General features: G+C 32.0%; 1 protein-coding gene across 6 annotated transcripts; it reads left to right on the top strand.

Annotated features, from left to right (window-relative positions):
• The first annotated feature begins 401 nt into the window (after positions 1-401).
• LOC128240123 (uncharacterized) lies at positions 402-19,829 on the top strand. 6 transcript variants are annotated; one of them, XM_052956633.1, is made up of 8 exons: positions 5,007-5,085; positions 7,326-7,370; positions 12,004-12,187; positions 12,530-12,877; positions 13,722-13,859; positions 14,752-14,864; positions 16,069-17,092; positions 17,482-19,829. In XM_052956633.1, the coding sequence occupies exons 2-7, from the start codon at positions 7,326-7,328 to the stop codon at positions 17,083-17,085; spliced, it is 1,845 nt and encodes a 614-aa protein (XP_052812593.1). In that variant the 5' UTR covers positions 5,007-5,085; the 3' UTR covers positions 17,086-17,092; positions 17,482-19,829. The 6 variants fall into 6 exon arrangements, with proteins under 6 accessions (XP_052812596.1, XP_052812595.1, XP_052812594.1 ...); XM_052956636.1 differs by lacking the exons at positions 5,007-5,085; positions 7,326-7,370 and adding an exon at positions 402-420; XM_052956635.1 differs by lacking the exons at positions 5,007-5,085; positions 7,326-7,370 and adding an exon at positions 4,145-4,229.
• The last annotated feature ends 612 nt before the right edge of the window (positions 19,830-20,441 follow it).

Genomic DNA, 20,441 nt, shown 5'->3' on the forward strand with positions numbered 1-20,441 from the left:
CGGGTACCGTCTTGTTATCAGTTATTATCTATCATTAACAGGTCAACATATACCCAGTCCCGGGGGCCGTGTGGACTAGCCGTCTGTTTTCTCATTTGTTCTTGTCTTTACCGGCGAGGGTTCAAACCCAACTAAAACCAATAAACTTATTTTGCTATAACTGTATTTTTTCTGCTAGTTCGATACCATTGAATACAATAATAATAACAATTAAATAAGTGATTTCAGATGCATTACCGGGAAAACTATTTTTTGGTCCAAAAACATGAGCGAGTCACGTTAATACATTAAAAATATTAATGACTAGTAAAGCAACTTGAGTCATTTGACAATTGAAAAGGAGTAGTCATGCGTCCGTTTTCTTTCGAAAAACAAGTAAGAGCCCTACAGTATAAGAACAATGGAGATTATTGAATATCAGTATGTACTTCGGTTTAAAACAAATGAAAGTTAAAATTAACAATATAACTAGGTTTTACAACGGGATTAAGAGTTGTTTTGTTCAATAAATCAGTATTCACATGATAACAATTGCGTAAGTGTTTGATTTATGTTATTTATTTATGTATGGCATTTAAAAAAATTATGTTTAAGCTGTTTATCTGATTGAGTAATCAAATATAGATTTTAAATCAAAATATTATAATATGTACGGCAAAATATTTCTGATGAAATTATCCTTACGCTTTATTTTATGTATCGCATTGTATTATTTTAATTTATTAACTTAAAAGTGTTTCTTCTTTCACATTAATTTGATTTGTATGCCTATAAAATATCACATATATAATGTACTGCTTGTGTATGCCTTGTGTAAGCCTTGGCTTATTGGCTTATGTACTTGTACTGTAAAAACTCTATATAACCATTAAAATGAATACATCGTGAGTTTTTTTCAAAGACAATTGCTTTGATTAGTAGACGGTAAAGGCGCATTGGTTCACAAGTGTTGTATCGAGTTAGATATTGGATTTTCAAAAAGTATTAAATCGAAACAAAGAAATCCATAACCATAAAATATGTGTTTATTTAAACATGCAAACACAAACTCAGTAGATATATATTTGTTCTAATTCTCTACGATAGTGATAGAAGATTCGTGTTACCTCCAATACACATTGCCGTTTGGTAGCTGAACTATTCATTGTTTTGAATCAGTTTAAGATTAATGTTTATTTTGAACAATTAAGCTACATCATAACGCACACAGATGAATTCTCTATCTTAACCTTGATTCGTTTTACAACTCTTGTGTGGAAAGTAGTATTAGTCTGTTTAGCAAAAGTATGGTCTTGCTAGGTGAAGGTATTCATTTTACCCGGAATAATCTCACTTGCAATTACCTTTGCGCTAAGATGACAACTAGATGTTATTTTATTGTTTAAATTATGAACTATAATTACATATCATGGTATATAAACAAGCTTGAAATTTGACAATGATCACAAGTCAATTCGTTAAACTTTAATGTTCGTATATAAACACAAGATATTGAGCTGATATTCCCCTTAGGGAGTATACTATTATCTGGAGTATACTATTACCTAGATAATAAATGACTAAAAGAAAATATATTAAGCGTGGCATAGCCAGTTATAAACAATAAAAGGGAAAATTACAAGGTATCTGTTATTTTGTTGTTATTTGATTCAATTCATTAGCTGTCATAAGCTATCGTTCCATGGAGTGACGATTTACAATCAAACGTGGTAGGAGAGAGACGCTCCCGACTTGAGAATTCACCCCCTCTCCTGTCAATCAAATTCTTTTGATTTGTCATAGCTGCTTAAATTGTCTTAACATTTACTTAAATGAACTAAGGTTGACTAATTGTTAGCAATTATAAACAAAACGTACTGGTATGATTTCTTTTCAATTTAACTGTAGGGACTAAAAACCAAGATTCCACATCCTTCGTTGGTGCATTATGCAGAGTTGGATGATGAGGATGAGGCTGCTGCTGATGATGATGATGATGATGATGATGACTTTAAGTTTTATATTTCTGACTCGATTCATTAGATGAATAAATATACTTTCAATTGCATTTCATAGTCTGATGAACGTAACATTTTGCCGAATGTCTCTGATACGGCCGTAAAATAAATGTGACTTCTAATGACTTGCCCATTGAACATATAACGTGTTATATTCAAAGTATTAGACATTAATTCCCCATTGTCGTGCTTCTTAACCTTTTAAAAGATTGCATTACTTGTCACTCTATAATAGAACAATGGGACTATTCGTCCAATGCTCGTTGCTTTGTTTAAAAAGAAAAGGGAAATTACCAAAAATAAATAGGCGATAACTCATGCATATTTATGGAAAATTTTATATTACTGAATGAATAGAAATAACAATAAATAAGTTTTATTTTAAAACAAAAAACAAATTTCATATGAAATAAATAGCTTAAGTAAAGGACTCACTTTTTAATAATATAAACTCGTAAGTGTATGTTATGTCTTTTAATTTTGGTAACATTCTTAAATGAATGTTTATTTAAAGGAAAGTAATCAAGTACTGGTTAAATTTGTATAAGACTACAAGGCGATATATCAATGCTCCGGTATTTGGAAGGGTGGTCAAAATGTTGATTCAATATTACATCAGCATTCAGAGTGTTGATCAATATTATTGTTCTAGTGTTTGGAACAAAACTGATCACGGTGAAACATAAAGCATGTTTTAGTGTTATATGTATGTTTGTACGTTGTTCAAATTCTCGCTTAATTGTACTTTTACAGATGTATTACACACGCACCCAGTTTGAACGTTTACCCTTGGTGATGGCAAGTAATAAAACTTCCCTGTCGTGTAATATTCGCATCAGTATAAATGGTTTGGTACGACTGCAACCAGATTCTCCAATATCGAATGTTACATTAGCCATATTGTTATATTCTCTAATATTGAATATATACGCTTTGGCGTGCTATCAATGTGATTTCAAAAAAGTGCAGTATTTTTACGTCGCGTACAATGCACGGCATAAAAATGATAACACTCCAAAAATGACTCGCAATCACTACCGAAACCAAAAGAAACTGGGCAAAATTGCACGAAATACGATTCTTAACAAAAGAAACTTGTATGTTCACGACTTCGTATGTTGATTGTAAATTCTGATATAAGTATCCATTGTGTTTAAGGTGTTACATAGCATTTGTTACGAATCGATTTCCAAGAGGTCCAGTGCTTTAGCAATCAAGTTTCTTTTTTTTTCAAGTGTTATGCTTGAAAAGCTAGTTCAACAATTTCGAAAATGTTTTATATTTATTACTTTATAACCGCAGCTTATGCATGTTTAATACTGAGCAAAAGTTGATGCATGAAATTACTAGGGTCCGTTGAATGTTGTTTTTATCAATTGTTTGGCAACATTGAAAGGCTTTTTACATATTTAACATACAACATGGTGTTTGTTTTCGTTGGTGTCCAACCCACCATGGAACAAACTTTCAGGAAAACGACATTTTGGATTTTTTTCTGCATGTTATACTTATCTGTGATTATGCAGCTTTAAAGCATATTTCAATGAGTTATAATTAAACTCCTGGCTTGATTCGTTAAATAAAACAATCTTATTTTAATTGTATTTCATATTCCGATTAACGTAAAATTTGTGGAATGCCTCTGGTAGAACATTTGTGTGCGGTAAAAGAAATGTAACTTTGAGTCACATTATTGACGATTAAATATTTCATGCTTTAATTTCAAATTATATGACATTTACAATTCCCCACAATCATGCTTCACGACCTTTAAAACGATATCATTAAAAAAGAGTGTACAGTCAAACCTCGTTGTTTCGAACTGGTTTAACTCGAATTCCTCGTTGGCTCGAACAGTTTGTAAAGGACCGATTTTATTGAAATGAAGTCAAGCATTCTTGCTTTGCTCGAATTTTCCGAGGATCGAGTAATTTTTCACCGATCCCTAAGAGTTCGAGCTAGCGAAGTTCGACTGTATTACCAGTCATACCATTACAGAACAATAGAAATGTTTCTGCTTTGTTTAAAAAGAATAAAAATTAACAAAATTAATTAAGTGCTATATCATGCATATATATCGCACATATTATATTACTCAAAAAAGGAAAATGATACTAATGAACACAAGGTATTATTACTTCGGCTTTCGACACTCTACTGATAGCATAAAAATAAGCTATATTGGTATAGGATACATTTTTCAAAACTATAAACCTTATATCTGAGGATAAGGTATTGTTGTTTTTTAATATTGGTAACTTTCTTAAATGAATATTCGCTTAAAGGAAAGTGATCAAGTGCACCGCAAACTGTTATCATATTAATATTTAAAACGCGACACAATTGCATTTACCATATTATTTGCTTTGAGATTTTAAGAGGTAAACAAAACATTTATTTAATGTTATAACAGCAGTCATAGGGTTGGTCGATATCATTTGTAAGTATTTTGAACATGTTTCATGATATAGCGCAAAGCATGTTCAAGATTGTAATGTACGATAGTGAAACAAGAAATATACGGTTTACAGTCTTGTTATCAGTTATTATCTATCATTAACAGGTAAACATATCCCCAGTTCCGGGGGCCGTGTGGACTAGCCGTCTGTTTTCTCATTTTTTCTTGTCTTTACTGGCGTGGGTTCGACTAAAATCAAAATCCTTTTTATCCTCTAACTGTAGTTTTATGCAATTTCGAAATCATAGAATAGAAATGATAAAATAATTGATTTCCGATGCACTACCGGGAAAACTAATTTTTGGTCCAAACACATAAGCGAGTCATTTTAATACATTAAAAATATTAATGACTAGTAAAACAACTTGAGTCGCTAAACAATTTAAAAAAGAGTATTTATTTTAAACTCCAACGTATTGGAACATTTATCATACCACAGGGTCATGCTTTCGTTTTCTTTCGGAAAACAAGTACGACCCCTACAATATAAGAACAATGGACATTTTAAAATATCAGTACGTACTTCGGTTTATAACAATTGAAAGTTAAAATTAACAATATAACTAGGTTTTACAACGGGATTAAGAGTTGTTTTGTTCAATAAATCAGTATTCACATGATAACAATTGCGTAAGTGTTTAATTTATTTTATTTATTTATGTATGGCATTTATAACAGCTGTTTATCTGATTGATTAAGCACATATAGATTTTAAATCAAAATATTATAATATATACGGCAAAATATTTCTTATGGAATTATCCTTACGCTTTATTTTATGTATCGCATTGTATTATTTTAATTCATTTACTCAAAAGTGTTTCTTCTTTCACATTAATTTGATTTGTATGCCTATAAAATATCACATATATAATGTACTGCTTGTGTGTGCCTTGGCGTATTGGCTTATGAACTTGTAAAAACTCTATATAACCATTCAAATGAATACATCGTGAGTTTTGAAAGACAATTGCTTTGATTAGTAGACGGTAAAGGCGCATTGGTTCACAAGTGTTGTATCGAGTTAGATATTGGATTTTCAAAAAGTATTAAATCGAAACAAAGAAATCCATAACCATAAAATATATGTTTATTTAAACATGCAAACACAAACTCAGTAGATATATATTTGTTCTAATTCACTACGATAGTGATAGAAGATTCGTGTTACCTCCAATACACATTGCCGTTTGGTAGCTGAACTATTCATTGTTTTGAATCAGTTTAAGATTAACGCTTATTTTGAACAATTAAGCTACATCATAACGCACACAGATGAATTCTCTATCTTAACCTTGATTCGTTTTACAACTATTGTGTGGAAAGAAGTATTAGTTTGTTTAGCAAAAGTATGGTCTTGCTAGGTGAAGGTATTCATTTTACCCGGAATAAGCTCACTTGCAATTACCTTTGCGCTAAGAGGACAACTAGATGTTATTTTATTGTTTAAATTATGAACGATAATTACATATCATGGTATATAAACAAGCTTGAAATTTGACAATGATCACAAGTCAATTCGTTAAATTTTAATGTTCGTATATAAACACAAGATATTGAGCTGATATTCCCCTTAGGGAGTATACTATTACCTGGAGTATACTATTACCTAGATAATAAATGACAATTAGTCTTTCAATTGCGATTAAAAGAAAATAAATTAAGCGTGGCGTTTATAAATAAAAGGGAAAATTACAAGGTATCTGTTATTTTGTTGTAATTTGATTCAATTCATTAGCTGTCATAAGCTATCGTTCCATGGAGTGACGATTTACAATCAAACGTAATAGGAGAGAGACGCTCCCGACTTGTGTATTCACCCCCTCTTAAAGCAAATCAATCAAATTCTTTTGATATGTCGCAGCTGCTTAAATTGTCTTAAAGTTTACTTTAATGAACTAAGGTTGACTAATTGTTAACAATTATAAACAAAACGTATACTATGGTTTCCCTTAATTTGACTGTAGGGACTAAAATCCAAGATTCCAAATCATTCTTTGGTGCATTATGCTGAGTTGGATGATGAGGATGAGGCTGCTGCTGCTGCTGCTGCTGATAATGATGATGATGATGATGATGATGATGATGATGATGATGATGATGAGGATGATGATGATGATGATGATGATGATGATGTTGATGATGATTTCAAGTTGAATTATTTACATATCTGACGCGACTCATTAGATGAATGCATATTCTTCCAATTGCATTTCATAGTCTGATTAACGTAACATTTTGCGGAATGTCTCTGATACGGCCGTAAAATAAATGTGACTTCTAATGACTTTATTGACCATTGAATATAATATGTGTTATATTCGAAGTATTAGACATAAATTCCACATTGTCGTGCTGTTGAACCATTTAAAAGAGTACATTACTTGTCACTCTATAATAGAACAATGGAACTATTCGTCCAATGCTTGTTGCTTTGTTTAAAAAGAAAAAGGAAATTACCAAAAATAAATAGGCGATAACTCATGCATAATTATGATCAATATTATATTACTGAATGAATAGAAATAACAATAACTACGTTTTATTTCAAAACAAACAACAAATTCCATATAAAATAAATAGCTTTAGTATAGGATTCACTTTTTAATAATATAAACTCGTAAGTGTAAGTTATGTCTTTTAATAATGGTAACAATCTTAAATGAATGTTTATTTAAAGGAAAGTGATCAAGTATTGATCCGGTATTTGGAAGGGTGGTCAAAATGTTGATTCAATATTACATCAGCATTCAGAGTGTTGATCAATATCATTGTTCTAGTGTTTGGAACAAAGCTTATCACGGTAAAACATAAAGAATGTTTTAGTTTTATATGCATGTTCAAATTCTCGCTTAATTGTACTTTTGCAGATGTATTACACACGCACCCAGTTTGAACGTTTACCCTTGGTGATGGCAATTAATAAAACTTCCCTGTCGTGTAATATTCGCATCAGTATAAATGGTTTGGTACGACTGCAACCAGATTCTCCAATATTGAATATTACATTAGTCATATTGTTATATTTCTCTTATATTGAATATATACGCTTTGGCGTGCTATCAATGTGATTTCGAAAAAAGCGCAGTATTTTTACGTCGCGTACAATGACACGACATAAAAATGATAACACTCCGAACATAGGCTCGCAATCACTACCGAAACCAAAAGAAACTGGGCAAAATTGCACGAAATACGATTCTTAACAAAAGACACTTGTATGTTCACGACTTCGTATGATGAGTGTAAATTCTGATATAAGTATCCATTGTGTTTAAGGTATTATATAACATTTGTTACGAATCGATTTCCAAGAGGTCCATTACTTTTTCAATCAAGTTTTATTTTTTTAGGCTTGAAAAGGTAGTTCAACAATTTCGAAAATGTTTATATTTATTACTTTATAATCGCAGCTTATGTATGTTTAATACTGAGCAAAAGTTTACGCATGAAATTACTGGGGTCCGTTGAATGTTTTTTTTATCAATTGTTTGGCGAAATTGAAATGCTTTTTACATATTTAACATACAACATGGTGTTTGTTTTCGTTGGTGTCCAACCCACCATGGAACAAACTTTCCGAAAAAAGACATTTTGGATTTTTTTCTGCATGTTATACTTATCTGTGTTTATGCAGCTTTTAAGCATCTTTCAATTAGTTATAATTAAACTCCTGACTTGATTCGTTAAATAAACCAATCTTATTTATAGTTTGTGTTTCATATTCCGATTAACGTAAAATTTGTGGAATGCCTCTGATAGAACATTTCTGTGCGGTAAAAGAAATGTAACTTAAAGTCACATTATTGGCGATTAAATATTTCATGCCTTAATTACAAATTATATGACATTTACAATTCCCCACAATCATGCTTCGCGACCTTTAAAACGATATCATTTAAAAAGATTGTACAGTCAAACCTCGTTGGCTCGAACTGGTTTAACTCGAATTTCTCGTTGGCTCGAACAGTTTGTAAAGGACCGATTTTATTGAAATGAAGTCAAGCATTCTTGCTTTGCTCGAATTTTCCGAGGATCGAGTAATTTTTCACCGATCCCTAAGAGTTCGAGCTAGCGAAGTTCGACTGTATTACCAGTCATACCATTACAGAACAATAGAAATGTTTCTGCTTTGTTTAAAAAGAATAAAAATTAACAAAATTAATTAAGTGCTATATCATGCATATATATCGCACATATTATATTACTCAAAAAAGGAAAATGATACTAATGAACACAAGGTATTATTACTTCGGCTTTCGACACTCAACTGATAGCATAAAAATAAGCTATATTGGTATAGGATACATTTTTCAAAACTATAAACCTTGTATCTGAGGATAAGTTATTGTTGTTTTATAATATTGGTAACTTTCTTAAATGAATATTCGCTTAAAGGAAAGTGATCAAATGCACCGCAAACTGTTATCATATTAATATTCAAAACGCGACACAATTGCATTTACCATATTATTTGCTTTGAGATTTTAAGAGGTAAACAAAACATTTATTTAATGTTATATCAGCAGTCATAGGGTTGGTCGATATCATTTGTAAGTATTTTGAACATGTTTCATGATATAGCGCAAAGCATGTTTAAGATTGTAATGTACGATTGTATATTGTTCCGAATGCTAAATAAATCATCGATATGTAACTACCATAACATTATCGTGCTACGGTTCACAAGATAATTGTATAGAGCAAAATATGAGATTTTCAAAATGTGTTTTAATCAAACGAATCGATCAATGTTCCTAGGAAGTATTTTATGTCAAATATTTGTATGATTTAAACACAATAAAGTACTTGTACATGTATGTACAACAGTTTGGTAAATTGACGTTATGGTATATCTATAGATAATGTTTACAATTTAGAGTCACATTCCAACGTTAGAACATTTAAGATTTGGAAATTATTTCCCTAGTGAAAAAAATCCTATTAAGATTTAGAATGATAGTGTTTTAAATATAGCACGATAGTGAAACAAGAAAAAAATATTTTTAAATAAACATTGTTTTCCGGTAGCTGCTTTATCCATTGTTTGATTCTGTACATTTAAGGTTTAATTTAAACAATACAAATACATCATAACACACACATGTATAATCCATTTTAAACAGAACATAACAAATAATTTATTCAACTTTAAACTCCGTCTGTTTCACAACGAAAGAAAAAAACGTATAAATAGTAACTGATGCAGAGACACTCTCGTTGGCATTGTGTTTGCACGATAGTGTGGTCTTGTAATGGGATGGAAACCGGAGTGCCCGAAGATAGTTCGCTCTTTCGACTTGGTTACCACTAACACGCACAAATGCCTAGCATTAACGCCTTGGTGATAGAGAAGAGAGATTCTTTAGTTTATCCAAAATGGAGAGACGTGACCAATTGTAATCATAACATACAAAACAACATAAAGAACAAAATGTGAAATGAACTTTATACAATAAACCAAACATTTTAATACAAATAATAAAACAATAATATAGAATAATAAGTATCCATCTAGATATGTACCCAACGCGTAAATGGTACATAGTTTTATTAATTTATTTACATTTCTCCGTTGAACGAAAATGTATACTATAAACGATGTCTAACAAATATCAGCTATATTCTATCTTCTGAAATTTTAATTATATCACATCGGATAGGCCTTTCCGGTGAGTTCAGCCGAACTGGAAAATTCCATCTGGCATCCCCATGCCAAATGAGTCACGCGCTGTGACGTTATACGTTTATTTCTTATATAATGCACTTGATTAGACCATACTAGTGATATTTCAATAGATGAGTTCCTTACTCATAAACTTTACAAAGATATACCGTTAGAACAAAAATAACCCTAAAAAAGACGTGATACTGAAGGAATTTCTTAGCGTATGCAATGAATAAAAGATACTGGGCGTCATGACGTCAGTAAATATCATAGCACACGCGTTTTGGTGACATGTAAAAAAGAGCTTTTCTATGTATTTCTTTTCACAAAAATGTAATTTAAGATATACTATAAAAAATACCAGGCATTTTTGTCCGGTCCGGATAAAAAAATCCGACCCTTTGGCTTGCTGCGCAGCCGGTAACTCGACAAGCCTCGTTACCTGACATCGCAGGTGCCTTCGGGTCGGATTTCGGACCGGAAAAACAGGACAGATATTATTAATACATGTATATTTGAAATAGTTAAGTTTAACTGATTATCTACAGTATTTAAAAGTGCACTCGCACAGTTATAGAAACCTTTTTTGTTTGTTTTGTCTTAGATTGAATTCAATTTTGTGAAAAGGTCTGAAAGTAACCCAGTGATATAAGACCGCTGACAAAATATCAGATTTCATTATAATGTTATTTATTAGGTGATTTCATATTGGCCTAGTTATTTGTCCGAGGTTAGCTGTATTTGCCTGAGCCCGAAATTTAATTAATAAGTATTTTATTAATTAACTATTACCGTTTTGGTTAAAAACATTCTTATAACTTACCTTTAGTTCACATTGAAGCCGCATTTATCCCTTATTTATTCATGGTGTCTGCTTTTCTAGACTTGACTTTGCTAATTTTGACATGAATCCTTATAGAGACATTGCACATACTTATGAATAAAGCACTGTACATTGTAAGGAAGCATGTCTTTTCGTCTTATTTTGTAAATCGTTTACCAAAACGTCAAATGTTTTACCTTCGTCGCCCATTTTGTCGGCGTACAAAATCATAATAGTCGTAAAATCCACCAACGGGTTAAATACAACTGTTATATCAAACAGTACAAAGTGGTTCAATCATTCAATAGGTTCAAGTATTCCAAATAAAGTTATACGAAGCACAATTTTTTTTTTAAAAGTCGGAAAACGGAAAACAAAATGGCTACCTTTAAAAAACAATTTTCAGCATATTTTTCATATTAGGCGAGTTTCGACAGCCAATGAAAATAGCCCATTTCTCAAATCCTATATTAGGCGAGTTTTGTAGCCAATCAGAAAGGAGGAAACTCATATTAGGCGAGTTTTGTTGATATTGGCCGAGTTTGGTCGATATTGAGCGAATTCTGTCTTCATTGTCTGGTATTGATAACGCAGTTGTCTCTGCATCTCGTCAAATACGTAAATAGTTGATTGATAATTTTGCATATTAACTTTCGAAAACTAACGTTTTTGCCAAAGAGCTCATTTTTTAAGCGTTAGTAACGCTTAAGCCATACATCTTAAATTTACGAACGTTAATACTTAAAACTTTGATCTGTTATTTTGTCATCAGTATTTTATCACTGGTTTACAGATATAAACGCATCATTTTAAGAAAAAAAATATATACATTTTTTAAATGGTCAATTTGTGAGAGTGCAGCTTTAATGTCAATACATTTTGAAGATAAACATTACAGCCATTTATGTTTATATTCAAAAGTAAACCTGCAATGCGACGTACTACAGTATAGTTTGATTTTCCTTTTTGTCGAAGAAAACTGTTACATGGAAAACAATTGACATATGATCAATGGTTTAAAATAGCTAAAAAATGTTTTCTCTTGCATTTAATACAGAAAATGAGCTGCCCTCGATGTGGTTGCGAATGCGGTTTCCCAACAATGAGAAAGAGGAAACTTGATGTAAGGCAACTGCCGGTTACAGGAAATTGGAAACGTTTAAAGACTGCGTCGACGGATTCAGCATTTGAAGAGATTAATGAACCCCTGGATCTGCAAAGAAACTTTAACCATTATATTGGTAAGTTAAAGTTTGTGGGTTTATATAAAAATGCATTAAAATGTTTTATTGTGTAACTTCTGACTTGTTTTATATATATCCATAGTTTAGCTTAAATATAAACAAATATTTATAAGCCGTCGAAACCATTAGTTTACTTTTTAATAGTTATAAAACTATAGTACTATTTTCAAACAATTCTAATTTTATTTTATAAATATTACACGTGTCAAGGGCCACAACTAAATGTATTTTAATGAACTAAAGCTATAAATGTTGTGTCGTCTATTTACTTTAAATCTCAAAGAAAACTCAAAACGTTTAGCGCTTGTCTTATCAATAACCAACTTGAATCTGTCTTAGAACCAGATGTTCCAGATATTGCTTTCGTACAGACAGCCGCACATGATTATCCAGTGTACGATTACACTCAGAGGCGCGTACAGACCGCCATTGGAGAATTTGTTTCACCATTGACATCCTCCATTTTGATCGCCTCTGATAACGAAGAAACTCTTAGAGATATTTTGTCCGAAAAGTTAACTGGAGACGTATTGAGGACATCAACTGGCAATAGTCTTCTCGATAGATCAGTAGTATATATCGGGGGAGATGATGATTGCTTTGCTTTTCTGCGCAAAACGACACGAGCGAAGAATTCCATTTTGTGCAGAATAACACCCCAACTTCAATCCAGCAGCGAGAATGTAGGTATGTAGCTTTCTTTGTAGTACCACAGAAGGAATTGATTGGCACGAATAAATGGAATTCAGTTAAAATAACTGCCAAAGTAACCGGTTTGTTATTTATTTCCATTTACTTAATATTTTGGAGTATTATCGGATCTTGCAAATGACATTGTATAAGATATAAAGATAATCGTGTCCGTCATTTTTATTATGCTATAAAAATACAAACATATGACAAATTAAGAAGAAACAATAAGATACATTAAATATATCTAAATGGTCAAACTATAACAATCGAGCTGTTAATTTTGAATATTATTTTTATATATTTCATTTTCCAAAGCTTCGGTTTGATTGTGACTGTTCATTGATAGCAAAAAAATAAACTTGAACACGGTCAACGACCCCTAAGAACCGCATAGGCGCTCTTATATTTACAAGAGCTATAAGGTCAACTTCAATAAGCCCGCGGTAAGGGAATGTTGGAAGTTGGCTTATTCATAATCAATCTAACATATGGCACATTTTAGGAGCATCGTCAATTCTATACATTTTACAGGCACACAGTTAGTCACATTGATGCAGCTTCAACATTTGTAACGTTAAGATTTACGTCGACCTATCATTTTCACTTGCTTATAACCTTTTTTTATCTGAATGCGTTTATCTTGACTTTTGCTGCAATGTTTAAGAAATATCTTTGAATTTGATTATGTAATGGAATTGAACAAAGGTATGTATATCCGTAATCTAAGTCACATCGGTCAAAGAACATAAAGGGTTTTAAATTGTTGACCAGGATATACTTCTCTGAAACATCTACAGTTTGATCTTTCTACGAGCTAATTCCGTTTGTCTTTTTTTAGAATATATTCGCACAGAAGATTGGGGTTTTCAATGTTTTCCAAAAGATTTTTCAAACATATTTACAAATATCGATCATGTGCTTGAACACTACGCTTTTGATGAACTGAATCGAGCGGCTAGTGCTCTTCGAGCATCGGGTAAAGTATTTTCTCGTATTGCCTCTATTTTAGAACGATTTCTACAGTTTTACCTTACTGTAAATTCATTACTCTTGTAATTTAATATTATCTTAAAGATAATGTGATGTTCAGTTTGCAGGAAACTGAAGGGATGGTAATAAGTAAAGGTTCAGAGATCCCCTGGATGAGAGAATGTATACAGTATTTTCATATGTATTGGAGAAAGTCCATCGTTTACGAAATATTTGCATCAGAGCATTTTTTTCAGCATTTAAACGCTTAAAACTGCGACGTCGTCTTTGGAATTAAATGCCATTAATCCGCTAAGAGAAAAAATCTTTATCAAAGGTTATTTCGAAAAGGAATGAAAGTAAAATGTCCTTTCAATGTTATACTTATTTGGTATTTAAAAATCAATTCAACCCCCAGTAAACTTCTTTCACACCAAATGGTTTACTAATTAAAATTGTACCCATTATCCAATATTTATTTTTTAAGATATCGTACAAGGCAGATTGACATTTATAACTATGAGATGAGATGTTTGATCGGAGATTTGAAGTTATTTACATTAACAATTAAACGAATCATTATATTTAACATTTTTATTGACCTTGTTTCATATTCATTTATATATTTCAACCTAACATTCATGAAACACATATTTGAACACAAGATGAAGAACACTCCAACGAATTCTCAAAGTATATCTTACTATTATTTGTTTTCGTCTATTTCACGGATTACTCATTAGTGCTGATCTCTGTAAAAATCAATGTACCAACCAGTCATTTAATATGTATGCGTTATCAACTATTAAACACACGATGACGATATTGTAATGAGTAAATATATTTTTCAATAAAAGCACTATTCCGTAAGTAGTTAAAGTTTAATTACTCACTTAAAGGGGAGCTCAAGGACGAAAACATTGCAAAGATGCAGAATCTCTACAAAAAGACGAGCATACCTATGCCGGAATGGTTGATAAAATGGAAACAAAAAGAAAACAAATGGAAAGAGGTTTGTGATAATTAAAACACTTATTACAATAACGGCATTTCAAGCGACATACTAAATTTGGAATTTTAAAGTAGTCTAAAATATCAAATGTCGCAAGCACTATGAAACAAAGTTTGCGAATAACACATAAATTATTTCAAGATCGGTAAAGTAAAAATACGATACATGTCTCTTTGACTTATGTCCGACTTATGTCCGACTAGTTCGCCAGAAACACTGCGGATGGCCTCGCTTTAGATAACCATTTGATGCCAGAAAAATTGTTTAAATAATAATTATGATTCCCTTTTAAGTATTGTTTACAACGAGTGTGATAACAGGATTGGCATCATTTCAAAATGTTTAAACGATATTTCATGTTAAAAATATATACTAGTTGTACAAACATGAACTATTTGCTTACATTCAATTGGGTTTTGATGTATTGACTTTGTCAAGCCCTCGGGTTAATGTAGGATTGTTGGGTTTGTCTCACTATGTACAATGTTAAAATGGTATTAAACGAGGTCTGTTCATGTACGACTTGATGAATATGTTTATCAAACAATTATCAAAAAATAAACTTTGACATTGGATTTGACTTTTATTATGCCAGATTTTATTTAATGAAATTGAATTCTTGAAAACGATTCACCTTTACTACAAGATATTTTAGGTTCACCTCATATACACTCATACGAAACTCTTTGATAGTATCGATGTCATTGAACATCTTGTAATTTTGGACACAATGGCGCATTGTTCTGGCCACATAGATACTCAATCAAATCTTTATCCAAATCTCAACTCGTATTACCTCATAAAAGCATATTATGAGTTCAACCAAATTTCTCGAATATTTTCCATCAATCAAGATGTTCATAAAACATTACTTAATTGATACAATTAACATTAATTAAAAAGCTACTGGACTCGTTCTTTAAAAAATCTGAGAGTTCTTTCGTCTGTTTACGGACATCAAAAAATTATATTTTGGGAATATTGTGTCAAAGACAAATTTGCTTTTAATTCAACCATCTGGATGAGTCCACATTTGACATTTAACACAAGGCGACTCGTCTCAAATAGGTCTTGACCTTCTTTGATGTGTTGGTCATATTCAATAAATTGTTTGTTTTTTTTACTGTTTTTCTTCAAGTCTTTTAATAACCTTTTTGTTTAGGTAAAGATGGCAATTTTTAATTTAATGCTTTCTTTTGTATAGATATCCAATACCGTGCTGTCTTACACATCAGTGTTTGGATGTGACACTTCAAAAGAAAAACTGGGTATCCTCATGCTAAAAGAAAATGAATCAAAACAGCTAGATGTGATCCAGCATTTAAAGTCACTCGGACTATCGGAAGACAAGTTTTATATCCAGGTAATAGAGATTCAACCATTGGCTGGCGGGAAATTTGAAAGTGGTGATAAAATACAGGTACGTGGCTCAAACAAAAGTGGGACTCTGGCAGGATTTGCACTTTTCCAGAAGAACAAAACAGGGGAGCGTGAAATGATGGCCATAACTGCAAAGCATGTTGTTGAAACTTTGAACCAAGGAAGAAAAGAATTACACATTGACAATGAAAACCTAGGTGAAGTGATCGAAACTGAAAGTACATCTAACGGCCCTTCGTACGATATTGCTATAGCAAAAGTTACCGCACCAAAGCAAAAGTGTAACTCCAAATTTCGATTTGAGAACGGAAAGGATGGTTTTGCTGATTTATTCGAGCCTGAACACGAACACCAAGAAAGTTTTAAGGACGAAAGAGTTCATTTTTGGGGTGCTGAAACCTCTCCTGGTGTCGCTGAGATTTCAAGTTTGCAGTTAAAGTCTTCCGATGCGGGGAAATATATTTGCATCGAAACACACAGAACCGCTAAAGCATTTGCTAAGCAAGGCGATAGTGGAGCGATGGTACTTATGGAAAGAAGCCCACGTGAATCAGACCATATGTTTGCTATTGGCTCCCTTGTAGGTGAAGTGCGTGCAGTACCAGTAGGAAAACAAGAAAGCGAAATCACCAAGATGCGTACACAAACACAGCCTGAAAATATTACAGCAACGACCTCAGATCAAGGAAACACCGGACGCGCTGCTCTTGATTCTACTTCGAATGAGACAACCACACAGACGAAGAGGTACATTGTCGTTCCTCTGGAAAAGGCATTTCAGCAACTATCTAAAATGCATGGCGGCAAGCTTTCACTTGCTACGGAAGGGGACGTGGTATAAGTAAAAGGTATATATATGCTGGGTTTAAAGAATCATACCCTTAAATGTGTTTACTTTATTTTTAATTAACATAATTAATATTCTTCATTTTTGTCTATAATCAATTTCTTAAGTAAAAAATCTGAGATAATGGTTAATTGAGGTCATGTCTTATCAGCAGGAACATAACAATATACGGTAAGATCAGGAGTTAAAATTGAATATTGTGTAGGCAAGTGTCGTAATATAATGAACAAAACAATTTGGTAATTATCCGGCCAAACTATTTGAAAATATATATCATTACAACCATAAGGGATTCGAGCAATCAATCGTTCGATGTAATCAGCTCTTTTCTACATTCATTTGCTTTATTGGTATAGCCCTTTTGCTGACAAATTGCTTTTTTTCTTCTAGGTTGTGCAAGGACACCGTTTACCGAAGTATACGTTTTTCTGCACAGGAGCGATAAAGACGATGTTTTTCAGTGTGATGAAATTTGTTTTTTAATCTTGTATTTTTTTTTTATTAATGTGTCTTGGAATTGTAAATACTTTTAACTATTATATCATATGTGTATCATTAAAAAAGCGATGCATCACTTAAACGTTTTTGCTTTGATTTGATTTTTATGAAGAATTTGCTAATTCATGTTATCTTTTAAACCTTCTTTGGCGAACACGTGTTGACTGACTGAGTGTTTTGGCTGTGACTTAATTTTCTTCAAATATTTTACGTTTTCAAATCATTTGGAAGGAGATAATAGCATATACAAGTCGCTTTTATTTTAATAACGTTTTTCTTTATTTGTTCCCAGTTTTAGTACAATAATGCTTTTTATTATGAAACTCTATGATCACACAGTTTTAAACCTTTTATTTTATAAGGCAGACTGTGTGTGATGTTTTTGATTTCTAACGATGACTGCATCGTATCTTTGAAAAGTAATTGCATTAGGTGCTCTGAATAGTTCCCCCCCCCCCCCCCCCCCGTCTGCAGACAGAGTTGGGATCTCTAATCATAGAAGTACTTGGGGTTAACCTTTTCGGTTTTTTTTATTATTATTTGTTTTATTGATAAGTTTCCTCAAGTTAATGCATACTTTGATAAGATTTACCTTTTGCGTTTTATCTTTATTAAGGATTGTTGGGATAAGTCAAGTCAAGTCAAGTCAACAGTTTATTGTGTAATTAAAGGCCACTGGCCCAAAATACATAACATACAAGAAAGGCATGAGTTGTGTCAGGGTAATTAATCGATACAAGCAAAGTGTAAATACAAATCATGATTACTTCCCCATTAACCAGTAATGTTTAGAAGGAGATGGTATACATAATAAGCTAGTTTTCGTAAATCTTCAGATTGATTTTTAATAACCTATAAAAATCTTTTAATTCAGTACCATTAGAATACCAATTAAATAAATATTGCGTTCGTATATCATTGTATTTACAACATATAAAGAATGCATGGTATTCACAGTCTAAAACAAAAATGTTAATACTATCTAGACAAAACCGACAAACGCGTTCTTCTTTTGGGATATTATTATGCCTACCATTTTCAATTAACAATTTATGATTTGAACATCTAAACTTGCTAAAAGCTATTTTGTGTTTGTAAGGTATGTCTAAAGATAAATAAAGATCCACATTAAGCAAAGTTTAGTATTCTATATAATGAAAACACCGACTGGAACTGTTAATAGAATCTTGCCAGTTTTGGCGTTTGCCCATTGCCACTAAAACGGGTTTATGTTTAAACTTTTTGCTACTGAGCATGTTTCTGTAGCTTTTAGCATAAATATTTGTGGTCTGCGCGTTCATCAGATACAATTTCGAGAGGTATTGAACAATCCCCAATTAAAAGTTTTGCTCTAATGTATACCCCCAGAGCGGAAAGTTCAAATTCAGTGCTTCTTTGTCCGTTTATTCCTTATTGAATTGAAACAACATCTTCTTTCTGGACAAATTATTTGAAACATTTTTCTTTTTGAAACCATAGAACCTACACACTTGGTATAATGAATTTGATTTAACTTTTATGATTCTAAACTGTTAACTTTTTTTTTCTTTGCATACATGTGTACAACTCCTTACATGGAAACTTGTTTTGGGTCAATGTTTTTTGTCGTTATCAAGAAAAAAACATTAGGATCAGTGTTTTTCTTTAAAATAAGGTTCTCTAGAAATCTCGGAATAGTTATAAGGTAGTTTAGTATTACATATTCGACCTTACATGTGTGAATAATAGCGTTAATAGGTACTCTTGTTCTATCCAAAAATGATTTATTCCCTTGTCTTATAACGCAATAAATATGCAATACAATATAAGAATAAATTGAATACTGTTTAAAAGGAGGAACAGTTACAAAAACAGGGCAGTGAATAATTTTTTAAAAGAGAAGAAGTAAAAGATTGAAGTAGAAAAATGTTGTGATATGGAATTTGCAAAGCTTATATTATGCAATCTAACATTAATTATAATGATTGGTTCTGTGTTTTTCTTTGACTTTCCATAATCAATCTATAGTTATTATTTTGAATGTTTCGTTACTAGAATATTTTGTGCATCAGTTTCGATTTGCAATGTAAATAATATAATTTGTACAATTTTCTTTTTGCTTGTTTTGTGTTTCCAAAATGGGTGTAAATTTGGACATAAACAAGCATGTAAAGTGATACACCTGTTTTTTTGTTCAGTTTTTGCTTTGCTCAATATTTGCAGAGTTATGACACTTGACTTTGCGAAAATAAAGCATATAGACCAAATAATCTTGATTATCTGCCTGTAAGTTAGTTCGTCCGATATTAATCATTGTGTCGGGGGTACCTCTAAAAGTATATTACCCTGAGGCATGACATTTCACAGGAATGTAAACCATATTGACAAAGTGTGCACAAAGGATACAGTATGAGATTGCCTGAAATAAGGGTAGAGTTATGGTCCTTTCATTACTTAAAGGTTGTATATCAAGCAATGCATTTTGTGTCACCGCTCTCACAATTAAGAGATTAACCATACTCTTGGATATTAAGAGGCATATTAACATATCTAAATATGACGATATTGTTAATCTCGGGTTTGTCATGTGGTGAAAGACGTAGATAGATAATTAATAGACTGCACTAAGTGAACATCGTAGTTAAAATCAATTATATTTGAACATAAAAAGCAATGTTAATCTGTTAATCTAAAGAAATTAAATCAGTGTAAACCCAACAACATCACGTTATTTAAGAAACGTAACGCTTACACTTACACATGTCAACAGTCGGTCGAAAAGGGCTTTGAGTCCATCAAAGGTAAAAAAATCACCAAACAGTCCCAATTAAACGTGTATCTTTTGACGTGTACGTGTACTGAATCTTATGATT

Source organism: Mya arenaria, chromosome 7, assembly GCF_026914265.1.
Source record: "Mya arenaria isolate MELC-2E11 chromosome 7, ASM2691426v1".
Taxonomy (NCBI): Eukaryota; Metazoa; Mollusca; class Bivalvia; order Myida; family Myidae; genus Mya; species Mya arenaria.